This window comes from Odontesthes bonariensis, chromosome 1, assembly GCF_027942865.1.
Source record: "Odontesthes bonariensis isolate fOdoBon6 chromosome 1, fOdoBon6.hap1, whole genome shotgun sequence".
NCBI lineage: Eukaryota > Metazoa > Chordata > Actinopteri > Atheriniformes > Atherinopsidae > Odontesthes > Odontesthes bonariensis.
In genome coordinates, this window is record NC_134506.1 from 27,235,583 (window position 1) to 27,260,249 (window position 24,667).

The following is a 24,667-nucleotide window of genomic DNA, read 5'->3' on the forward strand; positions in this document are numbered from 1 at the left end:
CTAAAATGAACCACTCTTATTGGTAACCCAAACATTAACTGTAGATGTGATTGTGAGAAAGCATTGTTGTTTTTCTTCATTGACCACCCGTGTACCCTGACATGTGCTTCTATTTGATATGCTCCAGTGCAGCTCCCCCCTTCACTGTTACTTTAGAGTAAAAAGGCAGCATGTCTTGCATTATTTATTTATTTATTTATTTATTTTTATCCCATCAAAAAGAATAAATAAAATGTCATGGCTGTAGGTCACTGTGTTGATGGCAGTTTTATGTAAACTACAGTAATGATCAAGCTATGCTACTTCGCTGGTGTATCATTTGCACTGTGATAGAAGTAACTGTGTGACAAATGTGTGCATTTTAGTAAGATTTATTTTTCTTTGATATATAGATTTAGGTGATAATGATGGGATAAAGACATTTTCCACTTTAATCCGTTTCAAAGGAAACATTTTAGTTGACTCCACCACTCCCATTTCTCTAAATCTGAATAATGTACCGTGGTTTAAATATGGCTGCCATACCCTTGGAGAGTCAATGTGAGGACCTGACATGTTCAAGACTAGAGGAGGAGAAATTAAATGAAACCTTCAGTCACTTCGATCTCAACAGGAGTAACATTGGCTCATTATCATTCATGATGGAGCAATAATAGTCCATAATAAGCCATCCACAGCAGTCCTGAAAGCTTTCTGCCCTGTCAACAATTTTCAGTCTCTACCTCTTGAGGAAATTACCCTGCCAGCTTCTTGCTAAGCTGTGTGCACTAATGTCTGCATAAGGCAGCAAATGGCTTTATTTAACTGTGCCCTGATATTTGGGAGTGGCCCCAATATATTCGCATTGATTTAGATTCAGAAAGGGTCGCCAAAGAGCCTCATACGCTTTTCTCAACCTGCATTGAACAAAACCCAGCAATTTCCATGGAGATCATTTTGCTTCATGTCCTGCATCCTCTGTTCGGTACCCAGGTGTTACTCAGTACTATTTCCAGATGTGAGAGTGTTTCTCCAACAGAGAATCTCCTGCAGACTTCATGATCTGCACATCATTAGAAAAATCTCCAGTATTCCACAGCAAACACTATTGTAAAGTGAAAAAGCCTAAAACTTTGTTGTTTCCATCGCAAGTGATGCCTACAAGTAAATAAATACTAACTGAAAATCTCTCAATGAAGATTCCCTGAAGAGTCCAAATTGAAAAATATTGCCATTCAGTGCCCTGCACCAGATTGTGACTGACAGATGTGAGAGGCCATAGTGTCACATTTTAATGTTCCAGTTGGGTGTATCAGTCACCTTCACTAATCGGAGCATTTCCCCTCCACAGCTGCCTGATCATTGATCAGCTGTGTCATGGAGACTGAAAAAGTGTGGTAACATGACCTCCTGCACCCTAAAACATGCACTAATGGCTTGCTTTTCCTCCCTTACAGACGGTGGAATTACTGAACAAGAACATTCAAAGGGGCATAGTGAATTACTATGATGACCTGGACTTCAAAAACATCATGGACTTTGTGCAAGAGAAGGTAAAGTCATGCGCATATTTCCTTTGTCATTTAACAAACGTGATTGAATCAGAAAAATAGAAAGTGTATTATTTCCTTAAACACTAGATAGATAGATGGATACTTTATTGATCCCGAAGGAAATTCAAGCATCCAGTAGCAGACATATAAGAGCAATAAAAATGTTTATACAATTATAAACCCTTTAAAAACAATCTAAGAATTTAAAAAACAGTTTAAAAATATAAAGTGACCAGTGAAATTCAGAAGTGCCATCACTGAGAGCTGTTGTACAGCCTGATGGCCAGAGGAACAAAAGAGTTTTTGAGTTGATAAGGCACTGCAGCACAGATGCCAACAGGTTTATCCTTACGAGGAGGAGTCAGTGTTTGTTGGGGAAAGCAGCATCACCAGTGTACTCGAATGTTCACAGCACGATGAGTCCAAAAGTTGTCAAAGCTGTTCAGAGCCATCAGTGTGCACCTGCTCTCTAAGCACTGCCGCACACACAGTCTGAGGCTAGAGATCTGTTTCCCAGCTTTTATTCTCCACTTTTAGATTCAGTGCCTAGAGACTATGCACTGTTCAGTCATTGAGAGTAAACAGCAACGCACAACAAACTCCACTGATTGGCACAGGCCAGAAGACAGATGATCCTTCAGTCTGAACTTGTGTGATGAAGGAATATGTAGTGTGACCAGCACCAATACCATTAGAGCAAGATAATGGCAGGATTAAATAATATAGATTCCAAATTTCAACAACCAGCGACATCCATGCAAAAGCCAGTATATCTGTAAGCAGAAAATATTCTCCTTTTCCTCCTCTATATCATGTTGAGCACAGGGCCGTAACGAGTGCATGTTCGGCTCAGCATCCATGACTGTGACGATAAATCTTACTTGTAGCAGCACAACAAACAGTAATGTTTACATTTTCTTCTGAAGGCCGATTTATTGTTCCCAGTTCATGTTAACTTGTGTAGATATAAACTCACGCTGAGATTATGGGTATTTAACAAAAGCCTTGGCGGCAGAGATGCACAATTCTCCAGCAGAGCAACAGGACGTTGCCACAGAGCAATAATCCTGTGTAAAAGGCAGAAGCAGACTGGTTGAAAGGTTGGTTAAAATAGCACAATATGTGCTCAATACAACACTGCATTTGTTTATAATGAATGTTTATGCTGCAGACCTGTCGGTAACCAAATGTCTTTCTGATGATTCAATATTTTTTCTTACTCCGTTTCACTGCAGCTCTTATCTCCCCCATGAGAGAGACTAAGAGAAGAACCAGATAGAACAAAAACACGAGCAAGAATATTCAGTTGTCTCACTGTTTTTAGGACAATGTCTGCAAGTGGTAACACAAAACTTCAACTCACATCTGTAAGGCCGTAGCCTATTACCAATGAATTGTACCCAAGTGAGGACTTTGGTGTAAAGATTAGATAAAGATACTATTGTAACTAAAACCTTTAATTCTCAGACACAGCTAGTAGCTTATAATACAATAACTCTTGTAAATGAGTCCCATCAGCCAATGTTCATCAACTATTTTTAAACGAATCATTTTAATGTCATACCAGTAGTAATACTGGTGTTTATTTTTCTTGTACCGTTGCCTCTGCTGTTTTGACACTTACTATAACTGCTCCAACTCCTTTCCTATTGCTACTGAGTTCTGAAACTACCACTGCCGAAATGATTCTGCAGCACCTGAAAATACTGCAGAGGCTCCTACTGTCATTCTAGCTTTTTAACACACTTTTTAAATTGTAAGGTTTATGGTTTGTTAAGTTTTCTCACTTCATGAGAAAGGGAAATCCCAAATTTCCCTTGGGCAACATACTGAACCCCACATTGCTCTCCACACTTGTAAGATGCTTTTGATAAAAGTATCTGTTAAATGAATTTAATGTAATCTAACCACAGCTTTTTTATTTTAATACTTTATCATTTTTTTTGCTCAACTTAGTTTTATGTATATATTGCCAAATCATGAAAAAATATCATGTCTCACTTTTACTGCCTTTATTGCTACTTTTGGTATAGCTGATGATGCATTACCTCTACCAGCTGAACAGGGTGTTGTGTGGAACAAGAGATTATACATGTCACTGATTAAACCAAACAGCCAATGAAGGGACAAAAATACCAGCTGAGATGCCAACCACATGGCATGATGGTGTGTGGAAGTTGTGCAGCTTGTGTAAAGTGGGTCTAATTTTCCTTCAGAGGCTGTGGGGTCAGAGAAGTGGGCTATCTATGCTCAGATTTGCCTCTTCCTTTAAAATGTATAGATGCTGCACCTCCTCTAGTCTCCTAATTGGACAAGTGAGCAAAAATCAAGCGGCACTGATGCACGAAATGGCTCTTCGTTGGTTTGTCTTTTCCCTGAACAGTCACTGCTGAAAGTTTAACGCTTCCACGAAAGCATTTGTGCACATGTAGAAGAGAAATATTTTATTTTGTTGGCAGAAACTCATCTGTGTGCCTGATTTTTTTTTTTTTTTTTTTTTGTGTACATGAGCTTCTAAACTAATTGAATGCCATACAAATAACAACTTTTGGAGCATCCAGATGATCACTGGCTCAAATTACCATTCAGCTGTAATCTAACAGGTGTTGGTCATGATTCATTTTCCTTGATGGTGTGTGCAATGTTCCTCTCCTCTGCTAATCTATAAAGCTTATTGCAGAGCTCTATTCATTCAGTTTGTTTCAGTTGGCTGTCTCCAGGCACAACGTCCCTGTGTGCTCAATAAAAGCTTGAAAAAAAGAGCTCTCCAGCTTGAGACTGTGTGTGGGAGCATGATGTACTCTGAGAACAGGTTCACACTGTCAACTATTAAGAGCTCAATTAAAATCTTTCCACTGTGGAACAGGGCAAATTTTAGATATTTGAATAAAAAAGTCTCGGCTTTCCAACATTTGTGGACAGATCAAACAGCCTTTGAACATCTTCTGTCAAGTAAAGAAATGGCACGTCTTGTGTTTCTGGGCACGAATGACGATTTCGCTCAATTTGAACAATTATATTGACTTCTTTTTTTTTTTTTTTTTTTTTAAAGAAAAGCATCACCGGCTTTTGTTTTCAGATTGGTGGCAGGACACTGTCCACACAATCCCTGTAGGTTTTAGACTTTAAACGGTGTTTTAAAAACCCAACCTCTCTGTTTTGCATGACTCTCACAGCTGTAGATGTAGTGTCATTTAAGCTTATGAAATTAAGAGATGTGCATATGAATTAACCCCTTATTTCCCCCAACAGCACAGTGGTTGTGTACACCAGAGTACATAGAATCGTTGTCACACTTGATTAAAATCTTGTTTATCAATAAAAATCGGATAAACTCTTGGACTTAACTGGCTTTGCCATATTTATTCTGGCATGTCGTCCTCCAAAAGATCAACTCTGCTTTGGATAACAGTTTGTTACATTGAAAAGCATTTACACTTTGTTTTCAGACCAAGCAAAAGAGATCGTGTTACTTTTGCAGCTGTTTGTTCCTGTGATGTGCTGCTGGAAGATCTTAATGTGATTTAAAAACAAAACAAAATTTCGCTGTCCTTGATGTTAGAAAGTCATTTGGCAGAAATGTGTTGAACTTCATTTAGAGTTTTCTCCCTGGCATTTGTGTTAAGCTGCTGTCTGGTTCAAGTGTTCTTGCAGTAGAAGAAATTTAATCGTTTCCCTCAGGGACTCAAACGAGACACAATCAGAACTATCTTTGTGGGGACTGTTGCTTAAATGCAACCATCTATAGGTGAGTGTTTCTGTTACCTCGTTAGGATCTTTTCTGGGAAAATGACTCTCCTTGTGGGGACCAGTAGTCTTTATGAGGTTGAAATCCTTGTTCTATTGAGGAAGATCATCATTTCTAGGGCCCTGGTTATAACAGATGTTAGGGTAAGTTTGGAGTTATGTATTATTTGCTATAGTTGCTTGTGTTTAATGGCTGTACACAATGAATAGAAGTCAGTGCAGTGTCTTAATAAGAACAGCTGCATGTCTCTAGTTTTGAACGAGGCTACATTTGCTTTTGGTCCATCATATTTTTTGGAGGATGGTTAAATCAGATTTGTTACCGTCATGTGTAAAACCTATCTATAAGACCAGTCTTCTGGCATGAAAACAGCTTAATACTCAGCGACCTGAACAGTTTACCACTTCCAAACAGAAAACCACTTCTTTGTCGTCATTAAATTGTCTGAATCTGACAATTCCAACTTGTAACTTCCACTGCTTTGTGTGAGCAACTGAGCATTGAAGAAAAACTGACTGTGTGTACGCTCTTATCCCCATATTTATCCCTATTGCTTTTTTTGCAACTTATCACCAGCTCTAACAGTATGTCTGTCAGAGCATGTATGCAATAAACACTTAATCATTTTGTTGTGTTTGGTTAGTACTTTGAAAAAGTTTAATGATTAAATTTAAAATTGGTTAGCTTAGAAATAATCTGTGACTGTTCTAATAATCAAGTAATAGTTCCAGGTCTTCATTTATGAGTGTTTTCTGATTTTTCTTTGTCTGAAGTGATATAAGTGAATATATGAGTGTAATATATTTGGGTTTTGGACTGCCAGGTATTTTCTGTTCTCTTCTTACATTTTACAAGTCGCTCTGTCCCATACTCACAGCTCTGTTACAATGTTGGAGGGTGTCGTAATGGAGGTTGCACCACCTTTACACTCTGGGTTAATGCAAAAATATCCATTTGTTGTGGTGATAGTGTGACCTCATTTTGGAACACTTGCAAGAAACAACCCAGCAAATGTTGTGATTCTATTAGTTTTAGAGCTTTTCTTTCATTTGCCTAAAGGTAAAAGCAAGCCTGCCTTATTGCATGATCCAAATCTGTCCAAAGCTGCCATTTTCAGCATGCAGCTCAGACATGTAACATGTATTCATGTCCTGAAATGTGGCAGGCATTCATCAGCATTGATCAGTGTATTAGTGGGGGGTTGGGTCATATCCTGTAAGTTTATTTCAAGTTGACCTTTCTATTCGCCGTGCTTTAGTGTTCTGATGGAGATGTGACCTTTATTCCACCAGAAATGCCTCCATCTGTGTACAACACAGCAGAAGGCAGCCGCAATTACATTGCATAATTAATCAAATATTGACTGCTGTTGGGTCTTATTGCAACACACTGTAATTTTTCATTTTCTTCATCCTTGCCTCAATCACAAAATGGCTCAAAGATTAGGCATTCCTTAATAACAAGTTATACTGTAGCCACGGCAGTAAGTTTTGAGGATTGCAAGAGATTTCACAGCCCACGGCAAAGTAATTCAGACATTTGGACAGACATGTAATTTCCTCAGTATAGCGTGGTTGTTTGACACCTAGACTATCATGTATAATTATGTTAATTTTGAGTATTTTAAAGCGGGTAGTATTCAGGCAGAACCGCTTTTTAAAAGTGGTTACTTTTTGGACGATCTTACTTTCAGTGTGTTCTTTTGAGGTCGTGCCTGCTCTCAGTAACAGACTTTAAATCCTGCTGTTATAAAACCTGAAATGTCTCAGTTAAGTCGGATACTATTATTATTATTTTTTTTTATAGCTCACAGTTATAAATCATAAAACTGACTGGGGAGGCCTTGCAATCTGTACATCATAATGTCCTCTACCTTTAGACTCATGGAAAGAAAAACATTTGGCTTATTCAACCAACATTGTGAGCACACCATCTGCTGTGGAAAACGATAAAGAGAAAATTATTTCATATCAAGTGGAGATGAGATTAATAGTAGAAAAAGAAGGAAAGAATCTCTTGAGTCTTGACATCGATGTGGATTTGAATTTTAGAATATTTTACTGAATATAGACATCTCAGAGGAACAAATAAGTCATTTCATCAATATGTTATTGACCCCTTTGCATCATCTGAGACCTGATTTTATCAGGTTTTTTTTTTTTTTTTTTTTCTACACCGCAGTCCATCGATCAGAGAGGAGGTGGACTTTATACTGTCTGAAATGATCCATCAGTCATGCGGTGTGTGTTTATTGTGGTGTTATAGATCTTCAGCTGCTGCCCCTTTAGTTTGACCAGAGCTCTTTTTGCTAAAATTATTGACCTTTTTCCTCCAGAGAGCATACGCGGAGATGGAACTGATACTTTGTGCCCATAGCACTTTTCAACAATCAAATGGGTGAAGTTAATGATAATTTGTAGTGATGGTAGTCGTTGTATTGAAAAAGTTGGTTGTTGTGTTTTAAAAAAATGCATACTTTATATTACCGCAGGAGATTTTGTTTTACTTGTGTTGGAAGACAAGATGCAGTCTAATGCAATGGTGCAGAATTAATCCTCTAAAACCCCGTCAGAACACGAAAAGGAAAAGTCATGTAACTGGCACGTGTCTACATGTAAAAAATGTAGTTTCGCAATACAGGAGCAGAAATTTGTCCTTTACCTGTTTTAAAACACAAAGTAGCACTTTGTTGCTTCAGGTTTTAACGTATATACATTTCTACCAGCTAACATGACATAACATACAATAATCAGTGGAATCTATAGGTAAATAAGACGACACATAAGAAGTGGAGAGTACGTTGAGCCATCCTCATATTTCAAATGTGCTATATAAATAAATGTATTGGGATGCTGAACTCATGTGTGAGGATTAAAGCAGGAAATAAGGGATTTACAACCCTTGGCAGGGAGAACATAAAGACAGAAGAGCAGGAACAGATTAAACCAAGGTGGGGAAATTGAACTGTAGTAGAGATGTCTGCAGGAATAGAATTAATGGCTGTTTTGCTCACTATTTGGATCGAATGGAAAAAGAAAGAAAAAAAATCTGTGCACACTGTTTTTTTTTTTTTTTTTTTTTTTTTTTTTACTGAGGTAAACGTTCTCCTGAGTCTGTGATACAACTCTTTTTAACCACTTTTTTGTGCTTGCTTTAGTAAATGATAGTTGTCTCTTGTTTTTTGTGTCTGCTCAAAACATGTCCTGTCTCTAAACCTACAGTATGTGCACAGTTTTCTGTGTTGGTGTTGCTGCACTGTTATCCCTTTGCTTTCACCTCTGTTGTAATTGCTGCGGTATTCCCGACAGAGACGTGTCATTTAACAGGATGATGAATAAACTGTTTGCGTGTACATCCTAAAACAACTGCAGATTTTTGGGGGGCTTATTGCTAACATACATTTAGTTTTCTGTCTGTTTTTTTTTTTTTTGTTTGTTTGTTTGTCTGTCATAGACTGTGTGTGCATGTGAGGACCCCTGATATGTCGTGCATATGTTAAACAAGGCACATAGATCCCTGCACAAAGTTGCAGTCTGCCGTCTTGTCCTATTGCATAATTATGTATTTAAATCACTTTGTCTCTCAGTGTGAAGATGTGGTGAAAAGCAAAGCAGAACACTTTTTCCCTTCAAGTTTTCCTAAATATCATGTTTTGAATTGTCAATTTGCAATTGTGGAGTCATGTTTTAACAAGGCATGTAACATAATAAGTTATATAACAAGGATGAAACTTAAAACATTCAGCTTTTACTGAACTGAATGAAAATATTCACTCCAGGATTTCCTCTTTGCACAACTGCAAATAATAACAAAAATAACAGACGTGTGGTTTATATTAACAGGTAAATCAAAAGGTAGATTGAAATAAAAAAAAGAACAATTAAAAAGAGAAAATTAAAAAAAGAACAAACCAAAAAATGTAAACAACAAAAATAAGACGGCTGCCCTGTTTGAGAATATCCAGCTGCATCAACACATGACACATGTTGGCTAGCAGTCCCTCATTTTGCAAATTCTATGCCATCTGATAAAATCACCTTTGTCTAACTCTGGTTTGATGTTGGTAGTAAACGCATGTCGAACGACTAAGACTGTCCGTTCACATGCACAGGAAGCTGCAGGTGTGGACATAAAGAGGTGAGGGAGGAAGAGTTTTTTTTCACGAAGCAACCAGCCTGTGCCCAAAAGACCTAAACCCCTATACACACAAACACATTTATTTTGATAAGCATTTGGGTCACATCCCAATGCAGTTTTGTTCACTGAAACCAAACCTTTTGGAAAATGCCTCACAGGGTGAAGCTTTTCACTGACTTTGACTTTAAGTTTTATGTGTAGACCTGACAACCTGGGATGTGTCTTGCTATGTCCGATTGTGCGCTGTTGCTCTTTGGTCTGATGTCAAAATATGCACCAGGTTCCTCTTTGTTAACATGCAAACAGGAAACTCCACCAAAATATTTCCGATCCTAAACTCGTTAACAGCACTTTGCACAGTCATTCTCCCACAGCATTGGGACTGAGGCTACAGAATTATTATTTTTTTTTTATTTAAAAATGTTTTTTTTATTATTATTTTTGGATGAGATTCTACCTTGTTGTTGGAACAACTTTAAGTGTTAAGCTGATTTGCTTGAACATTGAGGGTAAGACGACTATGTTGAGATCACCTGTCAGTGTTGTCAGAAAAGCAAGTTATGTGAGGTCGGGATATTATCTGTGACAGGATGGTCATTAAAAGTGGTCTGGACTATAAAGTGTATTGCTGCTTGTACTTTGTATAAGGCAGTTGAGTGTCACTGTGGATTTGGTGTTGTGATGTTTTTTTTTTTTTTTATTATTATTTTTTTTTTTAAAGAACGTAGGTGTGAAAAACCTATTTTATACAAGAACCTGTGTCGCATAAGTTGTCAACAACAGTACAGCTCAGCTTTTGCCAACAGAAAAAGAGGCGGTGGCGGGGGCTGCACAGTGAGTAAGGTGGGGGGGGGGGCGACACCTGCTGGCTCCACTTTACAGGGTAAACAGATGTCATCGCATTATATCTTCACAAATGGTATTGTTTTTCATACCTTGATTAATTGAAACATTTTGTCCATGTTAGCCTGGATAAATTGTAGCAATAACCTTTAAAAAATGGTTGCTAAAATTTAAGAAAAACAGTTTGACGACCATCTGTTAATCAAGGGTTGATCCTTTAACATCTGGGCACAGATCACACAACTACCTCGTCGTTACTTTTACTTTAGGTAGAGTCGTGTTGGTGGTCAGAAATGCTACTAATCCATTTTCTAAAGAATAAACTTTTTACAAATTAAATTAAATCCATTTTTTATGGACATTGGGAGTGTTACCTGGTATGAGCGGCTTCCTCGGCATTAAGTAACAAGAGTAAATGTATGAATATGTCCTCCCTGATGGCACTGTTGAACAATACAATATGTTGCCTCAGATTAAATGAGGAACAGGAGCTCGGTTTCTCTTTAACCTATAATCACACGTTCCTAGTTTTGCTTCATGGCTACTATTGAATAATAAATGCAGGTTGGGAGCACAAGAAGGCAAACTGTCTGAGCTGAGCCAAGTGCCCACGCAGTTAGTCACAGTCAGCCTGTCTGCCAGTGAACAGCAGGTCATCAGTCAGTTGGACATTTGCTTTTTCACTCAACGTAATTGGCTTCTAAAGAATATGTGTCATCCTTCAATGAATGAGATGAGATAAAAGCAGATGTTGAAATGGAAACAAAGGTTTATCCATGACACCAGCTGATTCAAATGTTGTTGTTGTTGGATCCAACAGAAAAAATTGTCGTAACTACTAAAGTTTCTACAAACTGAGTGCATTTATAGCTAAGGCTCTAATGAGGATGGGTAATGAACTGGGTACAACTTCAATCTTCCCAAAGATGGGATTTACTGCCACAACTAATTGGGTAACTCGGTGCAGAGTTATGTTTCTGAGGTTGTCATTCCTGGCAAAGATGTCATTATTGCTTTACCTTCCTGTCATCTTTTTCTGAGTCTTGACCCAGTGTTGAAAGGCAGTTTTGTGGATTCACACCTAAGGGAATAGGCAGTAACGTCTAGGCAAACTTGAATCATATCAACATATTTATCATGTCGCCTGGCAAAAGAGCCGCCTCATATTTATTCATCATAACCGTTTATCTCGAATGTCTCCTCAGTTCTTTCTGCGTCACAATCCCCCTACTGAAAAGAAGGATAATAATAGTTTACTCAGTGAAGAGCAAGCTGAGCTAATACTGTGGCTTCGGGGTTTTCTGCCACCGTTTATGCTCTGAGGCAGCTGTTGGAAAAAGAAATTCATGATGAATAGCAATGTTAGTCACTTGATGTAATTAATCTGTGTGTGCCATCAAATGCCATCCATTGAGCCAGTATTTCTTTTGGTGAAATATTAAAAAGCATTCAGTTTCACAAGACTGGGACTTCTATCATTTTATTAAACTGTTTTTGTTTTAACTTGTCGCACACGTAGACGGCTGTATCCCATTAATCTTATTCAAAAGTTAAAAGGAAAATATTCATGGAAAATTTGTCTGCAGAAGAGAAAATTACCTGTGGTTTCATGAAATTGTATTGTCTGTTTTTAATGGTAATTCCAAAACAACCTTAAATGATGGGACTCAGAACACTCAGTTAAAACTAATATTGAAGTTGTTTGCAATAGGTTTTAGTCAAAGTGGCTTTAATGCTCTGTTAGAACCAATACACGAGCTGTTGTTTAAGCCTGGACTATGATGCTGTGGTCAGTTTGTGGTGACAATATCCAGATGTTAGTTCTTTTATTTTATAACATAGTTTTGGGCAGACTGGTGCTGTTTCAAAGCTACAGGTAGTTTAAATTGGTAGAAAGAGACCTGCAATAGGACTGTGATTAAAAAGAATTATAATAATTAATTTATTCTATTAAAGCCAAACACCTAAGCATTTGCTGTACAAGAAACCCTTGTTTTTTTTTTTGTTTTTTTTTACTGTTATTACCCATTAGTTTTCTACACCCATGAGAAAAGCTGTAGATGTGCAGTTTTTCAGGCTCATAATAATCAGGTTATTTTTGTATGAATAAAAGTATAAAGGCAGATGTGTACAGCTGTTAATGCCATTCTGAGAAATGCCAAGTTTCAGCTTAAAGATTTTTGGGAAAAATATGTTATATTTGACATCATGCTCATGTTTTACAAATGCAACTAAAGTCATGGAAATAAACTATATATATTTGACTAATTCACAAAGTGCCTAAAGATATTATTTTGAATTTAAGTCAGTGTTAAATGCCAAAAAATGCATTCCTCTGGAAATTGTTGGGTACAAGGAATGAGTAAACAAATAAATAAAAATGCATGATGTCAAAAGAATTATTGCTCGAGTTTCCTTGGAAGCAAAATGTAAGGAAATGAGGTGTTGCTCAAGACTTTTGCACAGTCCTGTTTATGAGGATAAGTTATTGTACATTCAAAGCATCCAAGTAAGCAGTTATTGAATTAAATGCATGCTACTTTGAATAAAGATGTAAAGTAAAAACTTAAATGTAAATTTCAGATGTATTCTTTCCTCTAGTCTGCAAGTAGTCAGGTTCAAGGAGCAAAAACACACAAAAAGCCACAAATTGACCAGTATATTTAAAAAAATAACACTTTTACGCTAGTGTGTCACCTTGGTGAAAGCTTGTAGAAGAGCTACATACCTGCATCTTTAAGCAAATTAAGATCAGAAACTGGGAAAATCTGTTTAAAGAAAAAAATAATAATAATTTTAAGTCCCCCATGATTCTAATATAATGTAGACTGTGACCCCACCTGCACCAACATCTGTCCCATGAGTGCTTAGCAGTTCCTCTGTTGTTACTCAGTATTCAGTTACTACAAGATTACAGGATTTCTGATTTCTCACCAGTCAGACCACACCTAAATTCTAACTTGTGACCACATCTGACAGTGTGCTGTTGATTTTAAAAAAAAAAAAAAAAAAAAAAAAAAAAAAAAAACTCTCCATGGGCTGATGCATTTACATCTGCCAAAGTTCTCAAAACTAATTTTGTGGGGGAAAAAACATTAGCTGTCTTTGAGACACATAAACAGACTTGCAAGGTGAAAAATAATCCAGCTTCCTTTCACAGCTGGTAGCAAACAGCCTCCTCCTTGGCTGAGGTAATTATCTTTCTTTAGTTGTTTCCTTTAGCTCGTTTATTTTCCCTGTGAAGTAATGATGTTTAGTTTTTCCCAAGGGTTTGCAAGTAATGGCTAAAAGACTGGGCAATAAAAAAAAGAATTGGTTGGTATCAAATTATTTTGTGTCCGTGAACCAACAGCAGGCCGTTGCTGGGTATCACTTTATTGTTTGAGGCTGGACGTCTTATTGATTTTGGGAGTAAACCTGTCATTCTGCTGCTTTCAATTGCTGGATGAATGTAAAACAAAGGGAACAGGAGGAAACCATGGATTTATGTTTGATTGCTTTTTAATAATAAACGTTGGAGACGGATATCTTTGTTCAAAATTATTTTGGTCCTTTAAGGAAAATAAGGGAGAAAAAGGGATGACAGAATAAATGACAGTTTATTTTATGTAGAACTGGGTTAGACTGACATGATTCTATTATTGCAATATTTGATTAATGTATGTTTGATTCAAACCAACTTGTGATATAAAAACTGACAACCTGGCCCTTTGTGTGTGAAGAGTTTTTGATTGATTTTGCCAAATTGACATATACTGATTTTAAAAGAAAAGATACAAAACCTTTTGTGTCATAATATATAATGCATCACTCAGCAAACCCACTACCTGTGCACTACACAAACACACACACACGCGCACAAAAGTGTGCACACATCCAATTACATGGAAAATGTCAATAATTGTGGCTCATTTCACCCTAAAATGTTTCTGGAAGTCTCCCAGCACAATAGAAATAAAGTTGTTTACCAGGTTGTGGCTCTGTGTTTATCTCACTCTGCCCCCCCCCCTCGTTTTAATTCCTGCCGTCTTTCTTGTCTCTGGCAGTTTCAGTGCTGTGGAGGTCGCGAGTTTGAAGACTGGGAAGTAAACATGTACCACAACTGTTCTGCACCTGGTCCACTAGCCTGCGGAGTTCCTTACACCTGCTGCATCACTACTAAGGTATATCTCACAGATTGTAATACCACTGCTAACACTAATACTATGCCTGCTAAAACTTCATACACTACATAATTATATTTCTGAATCACTATAATACAATGTGCAACTATGACAGTCAGGGACCCAGTTAACAACAGTTTACATACTGCTCTCAAAAACTTGTAGTGTTGTCATCATGTTTGTTTTAAGCCTTTTTTTCCCCCACGTTGTAAATCGGTGGAAATCCAAGATACAACCACGAAATGTAAAACGGCGAGCGCTGACCTAGAAAACAAGATTGGAACATCACAAACAAATGAACACTTAGTCCCACAGAAGGTCCTGACTGATATGCGCTTTTTGTTATATGAAAGAGCACAGATTGTCCTTGTCAGTCTATTACAATTGGAAAATTGATATTTGTTCAAGGTTCAAGCTGCTTTTTGTAACTTCAGATGGAGCCGAGCAGAGCCTAATAAACCGATGGACCACAAGTTTAAAGCAGCAACATTTAGGGTGTCTAAACAAATACAGTGAATCTGAGGTCTTGGTAGCCTTCTCTGCCTTGCAGCTTGATTCTAGCTGCTTTACCATTTATTAGCTGTTGACAGCTAAACTAATCAAACACCTGTCACCTGTTTGCTGCTATGTTGTGAGTTATGGAAATTAAGTCTTAAAATAAAAGGGAATGTGTGATGTTGAAAGATAGAAAACAACCATATTGGTCATTTTCAGACAATCCACTGTGTGCTGCTACGGTGTTTTAGTTAGGAAATCATGAAATAAGCTCATTAAATGTATCTCGTGTATGATAAAAGCTGTAATTATCCCATTTTGTTTTGGTTGGGAAATCATCTGACTGAACAGATGTTGTTTCAGTACCACCCACTGACAGATGCACTACATGTGGATATATGTTTTTAAACTGGTATAACTGGATGGTACTGCTAGCATTTGTAACATTAGCACAAGTATGCAAATAGTAAGCACATTATTTCTGTTTTGATCATAATAGGTCTGTGAAGCCCTGAACAGTCAGATTGGTGCGCCTTAGTACTGGCTATGAAATTTGATTAAATCACTCACACAAGTAGTGCAACCTTTATTTTATACATCTACACTGAGGAGAAAGAACGAACCAAATCACAAAATAAATTAACATTACCTTTGTGCATTACAGGTGCTGGTCAACGAATTAGAATAATTTGAAATAGTGCAATCAATAAATTCTTTGAATGCATTTTTCGTGCAGAAAGCAAATCAGGTGTTCACCGCACCTGTCCTACTCGTTAGACTAATCACAGAACTCGTTACCTGTAAAAAATTTGCTCAGCTGATCTTTCCAAAAGGCCCATTTAGGCCATTTAACTGTGACACTGTTGTTTTATTGAATTAGAATAATGGAGAAACCGTTTCATTGAATTAGAATAATTTTTATTATAATTAGAATCATCACTTTCTCAGTATTTTGTGGCTGCCCCCTTGGCTTGTATGACTGCCTGAAGTCTCCGCGGCATCGATTTGACCAGCTTGTCGCAAGTTTCCGCACTCACAGCTTCCCAGGCAGTGGCGATGTTCTGCTTCAGTTGGTCCAGCGTAGTAGGCTTTCTGTCGCGAATTTTCCGCTTGACGATGGCCCAAAGGTTTTCAATGACATTGAGGTCAGGCGAGTTGGCCGGCCATGCCAAAACTTCAAGCTGTTTTTTAGTGAACCAATCTTTGGTCGACTTTGCCGCATGAGCCGGTGCAAGATGCTGTTGAAATATGAAGTCTTCTTCGCCGAACTGTTCCTCAACAGTCGGAATCAGGAACGTTTCCAGAACATCTTGATACAGTATATCAAGATGTTCTGGAAACTTGCGACAAGCTGGTCAAATCGATGCCGCGGAGACTTCAGGCAGTCATACAAGCCAAGGGGGCAGCCACAAAATACTGAGAAAGTGATGATTCTAATTATAATAAAAATTATTCTAATTCAATGAAACGGTTTCTCCATTATTCTAATTCAATAAAACAACAGTGTCACAGTTAAATGGCCTAAATGGGCCTTTTGGAAAGATCAGCTGAGCAAATTTTTTACAGGTAACGAGTTCTGTGATTAGTCTAACGAGTAGGACAGGTGCGGTGAACACCTGATTTGCTTTCTGCACGAAAAATGCATTCAAAGAATTTATTGATTGCACTATTTCAAATTATTCTAATTCGTTGACCAGCACCTGTACTAGTGGATGTACCTTGTTCTATTTCATCCCTACTGACCGCCAGAGGCGGTGCTGAAAGCACTGAATATCCCTTCGCGCATGCGCCGTTCGAGTAGTAATACCAACAGAGTCACACCTGTGACATGTCGGGTGATCAATCAGAGGCTATATAGTCTGGTGTCATCCGACACTCTGTTCCTTTTTCTTCTCGCGTGCGGTTCGCTTGCACAGCATCAACCTATCTTTCTTGGTCATTTCGCCGTCGTCTGATGCCCCATTGCCTGTTGGCGGGAGCAGCGATATTTCGCCCTCCTAGGGGCTGCGACGAGTTACTCTGGGACCGATCTCCCGACTCACAGGTTGGTGTTGTGGTGCGCACACTTCGGTGGCTACTTTCTAGCCTCTCCAGTGTTGTTGCGCTTTAAAATTGGACGGTGGCGCCTTGGCCTACCGCTTTTTCAGTTAACCTAAGCTACATGCGTAGCCTCTGAGTTTCTTTTTTTGGTTTACTCGGTTGCGGTGGCGTGTCGCCCCCTCTCCCGATGTTACACGGCTGATTGCTTCCTAAACTAAGCTACCGGCGGTAGCCTCTGTGTTTTGTTTGCCTTAAACAGTACGGTGGCTGATTGTCTACCTGTTTTTTTGTATTGAGCTACCTTTTGTAGCAGCTGTGTTTCGTTTGCTGTGATTGGTGATGGCGCGTTCGCCCCCTCTCCCGATATTAAACAGCTGAGTATTTAAGTTCTGATCTAAGCTACCTGCGGTAGCTTCCAAGTTCTGGTCGCTTCGATCGGTTATGAGACGTTTCGCCCCTTCTCCCGATATTGACCAGCTGAGTATTTAAGTTCTGAACTGAGCTGCCTGCGGTAGCTTCCGAGTTCTGTTTTCTTGGATCGGTTATGGTGGCGCCTCGCCCCCCTCTCCCGATATTTACCGGCTGATGATTCAGTTTTACACTGAGCTGCCTACGGTGGCATCTGTCTTGATTGCTTGATTGGTGAAGGAGCGTTTCGCCCCCTCTCCCATGACCAGCTGATTTTCCAGTTTTGGACTGGGCTGCCTGTGGTAGCTTCCGAGTTGTTTGGTGGCGCTTCGCCCCCCTCCCGGTTTTACCTGACGTCTCACTCAATTTTTTTCATTGAAGCTTATTTGGGAAGGCTGCGTTTCGCCCCTCTCCCAGCTTTGGTGGACGTCTCACTCTGTTTTTTTCATTGAAGCTTATTTGGGAAGGCTGCGTTTCGCCCCTCTCCCAGCTTTGGTGGACGTCTCACTCTGTTTTTTTCATTGAAGCTTATTGGGAAGGCTGCGTTTCGCCCCTCTCCCAGCTTTGGTGGACGTCTCACTCTGTTTTTTTCATTGAAGCTTATTGGGAAGGCTGCGTTTCGCCCCTCTCCCAGCTTTGGTGGACATCTCACTCTGTTTTGCGCTGAGATTTGATCGGTGAGCCCCCTCTCCCGGTGGTAGCCACTTACTCAGTTTTGGTTGCCTTAACAGGTGAAGGCAGCGTTTTCGCCCCCTCTCCCGGTTTTGGCTAGCCGCTTGTTCGGTTCTGGCTGCTTTAATTGGCATTGAGCGTTATTTGGTGAAGGCTGCGTTGTCGCCCCCTCTCCCAACTTTCGCGGACGGATCACTCTGTTTTGCGCTGAGCTTTAACTGGTGAAGGCAGCGTTTCCGCCCCCTCTCCCAATTTTGGCTAGCCACTTATTCGGTTCTGAATACTTTAGTTAGCATTGAGCGCTATTTGGTGAAGGCTGCGTTGTCGCCCCCTCTCCCAACTTTAGCGGACAGAACACCCTGTTTTGCGCTGAGTTTTAACTGGTGAAGGCAGCGTTTCCGCCCCCTCTCCCGGTTTTAGCTAGCCACCTATTCGGTTTTTTGTGACTGCCCTGATTGGTGACGGCTGCGTTTTCGCCCCCTCTCCCAGTTTGGGTTTGGATTGCAGTCCGTTGTTCTGGACGTGGCTGCCGGTGTCAGCTCCCCCGGTCTTGCGGCCTGCGGTTGGGCTCAGGTCAGCTCCAAACATGGATGGCTCCCACGGTTGTGCGGGTTGTGGGACCATGCTTCAGGCAGATGATGGCCACGATCTGTGCCCTGCCTGCCTTGGGCATGATCACCTGGTGGAGGCCCTATCAGAAAATCCCTGCATGAACTGCAGTTACATGCCCCATGCCGTGAGGGTGACTCGGCTGGCCCAATTGCGCCCCGAGGTTGACAATGACATCCCTCTTTCTGGGCAGGTGACCCTTCCTAGGCGCTCGAAGCGCCGGAGTGAGGCCGCGGCCTCTGTGGCTCCTCCTAAGAGGAGTCGAACCAAGGCTGATCGGGGCCTTTCCACAATGGTGGAGCGTTTGTCTGCGGAACTTGCAGAAATGAAGTCCCTTTTCCAGGCACACCAGCTGGGTCCTTCGGTGGCTGGGTCCTCTTCTCCCCCCATGCCTGAGTTGGCACCCGAGGAGGACGCGTTGTCTTTGGCTGCCTCCGCCTCTCACTTTAGGAGTGAGGAGGGGGCGCAGTCGTCTTGTACAGGGTCTGGCTCGCTCTCTTTGTCTCAGGGGGCAGCTAGTGGGTCGAGCGACGGCTCTATGTGGGACGTCATGCAGATGGCGTTGGGGCAGCTGCAGTTGACCGTCCCGCAGGCGCAGGAGTCGGCTCCCGGTAGCACCTTTTTCAGGCGCGGACAGGCCCCTGCTCCATTCCTTGTCCCGTCATCCGAGGAGTACCTGAAGGAGCTACACGCTTGTTGGCGGGACCCCAGAGCCTTTTCCCGCCTCTCCCCAGATGGTCGCATATTGGAGGCTATGCATGAGTCGGCTAAAGCAGGCTTGGATCGCATGCCTGCGGTTGAGCCCGCTGTGGCCTCACTCATTGTGGCGCCGGATGAGGCCCTCCGTCGTGATGTTCGGTGCCCACGGGCTCAATGCCGTGTTACAGACGACTTTCTCTGTAGAGCCTATAACGCCGGGGCGCGCGCTGGCCGCCTTGGCAATTCCTTGGCGCACCTCATGTTCGCCCTTTCTTCATCCCTACAAGACTCTGGTGGGGCCACTACTGCGACTGGCTTTAGTGATGCTGCGCTTCAGGCTTTTGCGCTGATGACTAGGGAGCTTGGGCGCGTGATGTCTTTCTTGGTTCAGGCTCGTCGACAGGTCTGGCTGGCACAGTCTCCGCTGACTGAAACAGGTCGTCGGACCCTCCGTGGGGTGCCTGTGGTGCCAGGGGAATTGTTTGGCTCGGCTGCCTTGGAAGCGCTGGAACGGACTGTTCAGGCGCGGAACACCAGGCAGCAGCTTTCAGGCCTGAGCAGGGGTATGCCCCCCCCTCGGCGGACATGGCACCCGCAGGCGGGCCGCAGTAATATGCCGCCACCTCGGGGTCGTGCTCGGGGTCCCCCGGCCGCACGACAGGGGCCCAGCAGGGCCTTTCGTGAGCCAGTCCGCCAACCAGCCAGGCAGGCCCGTGACCCAAACTCTGGCCGCCACCCCTCCAGGGCCCCTAGGGGCCGTGGGGGCAGACGGTGATGCCTCCAGGCCGACCGTCGGATTTTATTCCCGTCAGCAGCTCCGTTATTGGGCTACTCGTACGGGGGACCCATGGGTGGTTGCGACTCTGACCCATGGTTACCGACTACAATTCCGACGGCGGCCTTACATTTCACGCCAGGTCAGGGTGACCGTGATCACCGACCCGGTAAAAGCCCATGCATTAGACCAGGAGCTTTCCGCCCTCCTGGCCAAAGGCGCGATCGAGGCAGTGGATCCTCTGCAGCAACCCAGAGGCTACTACTCAACGTACTTCCTCGTCCCCAAAAAGACGGGCGGATTTCGTCCCATTTTGGATCTCAGGGGACTGAATCGATATCTCAAGGTACTGCCCTTTCACATGCTTACGACAGCAGAGGTCCTTCAGACTGTCGCGAGGAACGAGTGGTTTACCTCAATAGACTTGACGGACGCGTACTTCCATGTACCTATTGTGGCAGAACATCGCCGTTTTCTCCGGTTTGCCTATCAGGGTCGCCACTGGCAGTTCCGAGTGCTCCCATTTGGCCTCTCTCTTTCCCCGAGGGTATTCACTCGGTGTGTGAAAGCAGCCCTCTCTCCTCTGCGGGCCTGCGGAATGAAGGTGCTTACAGACCTCGACGATTGGCTTCTTTGCGCTCCATCCCGAGCACACGCTTTTCGCGATACGGATCGTCTGCTTGGTCACGTGTCCCAGTTGGGCCTCCAGGTCAACTCGGAGAAGAGCTGCCTGACCCTGTCTCAGGTGACCATTTTTCTGGGGGTGTTTCTGGACTCGCCTTCCATTCGGGCTTACCCATCTGCCCAACGGGTGACCGACATACTCCAGTTGGTCGGCCGATTCAGGCGGGGCCGGCAGTTACCTTACATCACCTTCCTGCGGCTACTGGGCAAACTGACATCAGTCACCCGGGTCGTGCCCTTGGGTCTGCTGTCTCTGCGCCCCTTTCAGAGGTGGCTCAACAGCTTCCGCCTGGATGCCAGGCGGCACAGGCATCGCCAACTCCTGGTGACAGGGTCATGTCTTCGTGTCCTGAGGCCATGGAGGGACAGGAGCTATTTGTCCAGGGGTGTCCCCATGGGGATAGTTGTGTGTCGGAGAGAGGTGGTTACGACGGATGCCAGCCATACTGGATGGGGGGCGGTATGGCAACACAGAGCGGCTCAGGGCCGCTGGGGCCGACGGGATCGCTCCAGGCACATAAATGTACTGGAGCTGCGTGCGGTGCATTTGGCACTCAGACGCTTTATGCCCCATCTGGAAGGGAAACATGTCCTTATCCGGTCGGACAACACCTCCGCGGTCTACCACGTCAACCATCAGGGTGGCACCAGATCAGCACAGCTGCTGGAAGTGGCCACAGACCTCCTGGAATGGGCCTCTCCTCGCCTGTCCACCCTGCGGGCAGTGTACTTGCCTGGGCAGCACAACCACGTCGCGGACACTCTTTCCCGCCAGGCGACTGCTCCGGGAGAGTGGTCCCTTCACGGCGACGTGGTGCTCAGGATCTGGGACCTCTTTGGTCAGGCGGAGGTGGACCTTTTCGCCACGGAGGAATCGACTCAATGCCCCCGATGGTATTCCCTTACGGGGGCGTCAGGTGCACTGGGCCAGGATGCATTGGCTCATCCTTGGCCGAGGGGCCTCCTGTATGCTTTCCCACCCCTGTCTCTGATTTGGCCTACTCTTCGGAGAGTTGCCGAGGAGGGCCACAGACTGTTGCTGGTGGCTCCGTGTTGGCCGGCACGGCCGTGGTTCCCGCTTCTACGGAGCCTGTGTCGCGGCGCCCCATGGTGTCTCCCGAACAGGAGGGATTTGCTGTCCCAGTTGGGGGGGCTACTGTGGCACCCCAATCCCCAACGCCTCCGGCTGTGGGTTTGGCCACTGGACGGCTTGAGCAGCTGTTGACCGGTCATTCTAAAGCCGTCAGACGCACCCTTTTGAGTGCCAGGGCACCCTCTACTCACCAGCAATATGAGAACAGGTGGCGGCTGTTTTCCCGGTGGTGCTTTGCCCGCAAGGTTGATCCAGTCACCTGTACAGTGTCCACTATACTGGAGTTTCTCCAGTCTCTTCTTGACAGGGGCCGCTCTCCCTCAACGCTTAAGGTGTACGTCGCGGCCATTTCATCTGGTCATGCTGGCTTTGAGGGCTGTACTGTGGGGAGCCATGAACTGGTCTCCCTGTTTATGCGGGGCGCTCGTCGGTTGCACCCACCGATGGCCCCACGGGCCCCAGTTTGGGATCTGCCCCTAGTGCTGGAAGCTCTGTGTCACCCTCCATTCGAACCTTTGGAGCTGACGGACCTCAGGTGGCTGTCGTGGAAAACTGCCTTTCTGCTGGCTATTGTCTCGGCTAAAAGGGTCAGCGAGCTACATGCTCTTTCGGTCAGCCCTTCCTGTCTCAGGTGGGGTGCTGAGGACTCTGGAGTCACCTTGTGGCCAAACCCGGCATTTCTGCCTAAGGTGTTGCCTCGTTCGCATTGCAACCGGCCATTGAGGTTGGCACGATTCCGACCCGTGTCGGAAGGTACTGCTGGTGGGTCTCGGTCGTTGTGCCCAGTGAGGGCACTGGAGGCGTACATTGCAGCCACTGCTGCTATTCGACGCTCAGACCAGCTGTTCCTGTGTTATGGAGGCCCTAGGTTGGGTCGTCCCCTTTCCAAACAGCGCCTCTCCCACTGGATCGTGGATGTCATCTGCCACGCCTACGCTACGGGACGCTGTTCCCCTCCCGTTGGGGTGAAGGCACACTCTACCAGGAGCGCCTCTGCTTCCTGGGCTGCCCTGAGAGGGGTTCCGATGGAAGCGCTATGTGCTGCTGCATCATGGGCTTCCCCGAGCACGTTCACCCGTTTCTACAGGGTGAATGTGGCCTCCCCTCATCCTCTGGATCAGGTTCTGCGGCGAGGGTCCTCTGAGCCTTCTCAATGAGGTATTTGCTCTGGATTCCTCGTGACGCCGCTGGTATTAGTCATTCAGTGCTTTCAGCACCGCCTCTGGCGGTCAGTAGGGATGAAATAGAACGAAAGTTACGTATGTAACTACGGTTCTATGAATCCCGGATGACCGCCAGAGCTTCTCTGTCACTCAGAATCCTTGCATTACGCGAGAAGATTCTGTAGGAACAGAGTGTCGGATGACACCAGACTATATAGCCTCTGATTGATCACCCGACATGTCACAGGTGTGACTCTGTTGGTATTACTACTCGAACGGCGCATGCGCGAAGGGATATTCAGTGCTTTCAGCACCGCCTCTGGCGGTCATCCGGGATTCATAGAACCGTAGTTACATACGTAACTTTCGTTTTTCACATTCTGTTATTACAATTACAAAATGTGCCCTTTAATGTGTTTAGAAGACGCTGCAGATAGTCAAACAATTACTTCTCTTATACTGAAGGATGTTCACAGCTCTCTGTTTCCCCTTTACTTTATCTAATCCTCTGTTTTTCCCTACAGCCTAATGAAGTGGCCAACACTTTGTGCGGGTACAAGGTGCTGCAGAAGACGGTACGTCTGAACAAAGAAAATATTTGTTCTTGGTTAACCTTGACTTTGACATGCAGAGCAGAATAACTTAAACATTCTATAACAGATACTGGCTTTGTATGTTTTAAGTTGTCTCACTGACAGCTGGATGTTTCAGTACTGCCGGGTTTCTGTGGCTTCCATGTTTACTGCACCATCACTGCTACAAATCCCTGCTGTTCCAAGTCTGAATGAAGATCACATATTGATCAATTTCAGGGGGAGGAGGGGGGGAAATCTGCAAAAGCTAAAGCGTTTTTGATTCTGTAAAAGAGGAAAGGATGTTGTCTTTAACTTGTACGTAGTTTTGAAATTTGTTAGATTTCTGTTTTCCTCTCAGCGACTGGAGTTGTTGGACATCATCTATGTCAGAGGCTGCACTGATGCGTTCTTCATCTGGCTGATGGATAACTATAAGACGATGGCGGGGCTGTTGTTGGGGATCCTCCTGCCACAGGTACAACAAAACATACACATTTCACTCACATTCAGTTTTGTCTATGAAACCTTCTCGCAAGCTTCTCTTTTTGCTTATGGAAAGGTAGACTACCTTTGTTTGCCAGAAACCTACAAGCATATTGTCTGGGAAAAAAAACTCATTCCTGTAAACTGAAAAACTAACAAATTGTATGATTTAGCTGAGAAGTCAAAGCCATGTCACTGTTTTTGTTTTATTTCATTTTAAGTCGGAGTTTTCAAGCATGGATGTTTATTAAAAGCTGTTTCATTCATGATGTCTCTCTTGGGGAGTCCTGCTAACTCCAAAAATGGGGCATTGGCCGCAGATTCTCTGGTTCTTCTGGTTGTAGGGTGAGCCCTTTTTACAGCCTTATTCTAGTACAATCCAGAGAGTTTGGGGGCTTTTTATCATGATCCTTGTAAACAACTCATGCACGATGCGGTGGTCTGTGCTAAAGATGCACCGATTGCAAAATTCTTGGCCGATACCGATATCCGGTTTTTAAGGAGATCTGACCTGCCAAAACCGTTTTTTCCAATACCGATTTTCTATC

The 24,667-nt window shown here is 43.2% G+C and overlaps 1 protein-coding gene across 2 annotated transcripts in view; it reads left to right on the forward strand.

The window, feature by feature from the left end:
• Window positions 1-24,667, forward strand: part of tspan15 (tetraspanin 15) — a 42,503-nt gene that overhangs the window by 12,794 nt on the left and 5,042 nt on the right. For both annotated transcript variants that reach the window (XM_075462512.1, XM_075462520.1), the window contains exons 4-7: window positions 1,437-1,532; window positions 14,307-14,423; window positions 23,586-23,636; window positions 23,995-24,111. In XM_075462512.1, the coding sequence (XP_075318627.1) occupies window positions 1,437-1,532; window positions 14,307-14,423; window positions 23,586-23,636; window positions 23,995-24,111 (381 nt within the window). The remainder of the gene's footprint in view (window positions 1-1,436; window positions 1,533-14,306; window positions 14,424-23,585; window positions 23,637-23,994; window positions 24,112-24,667) is intronic.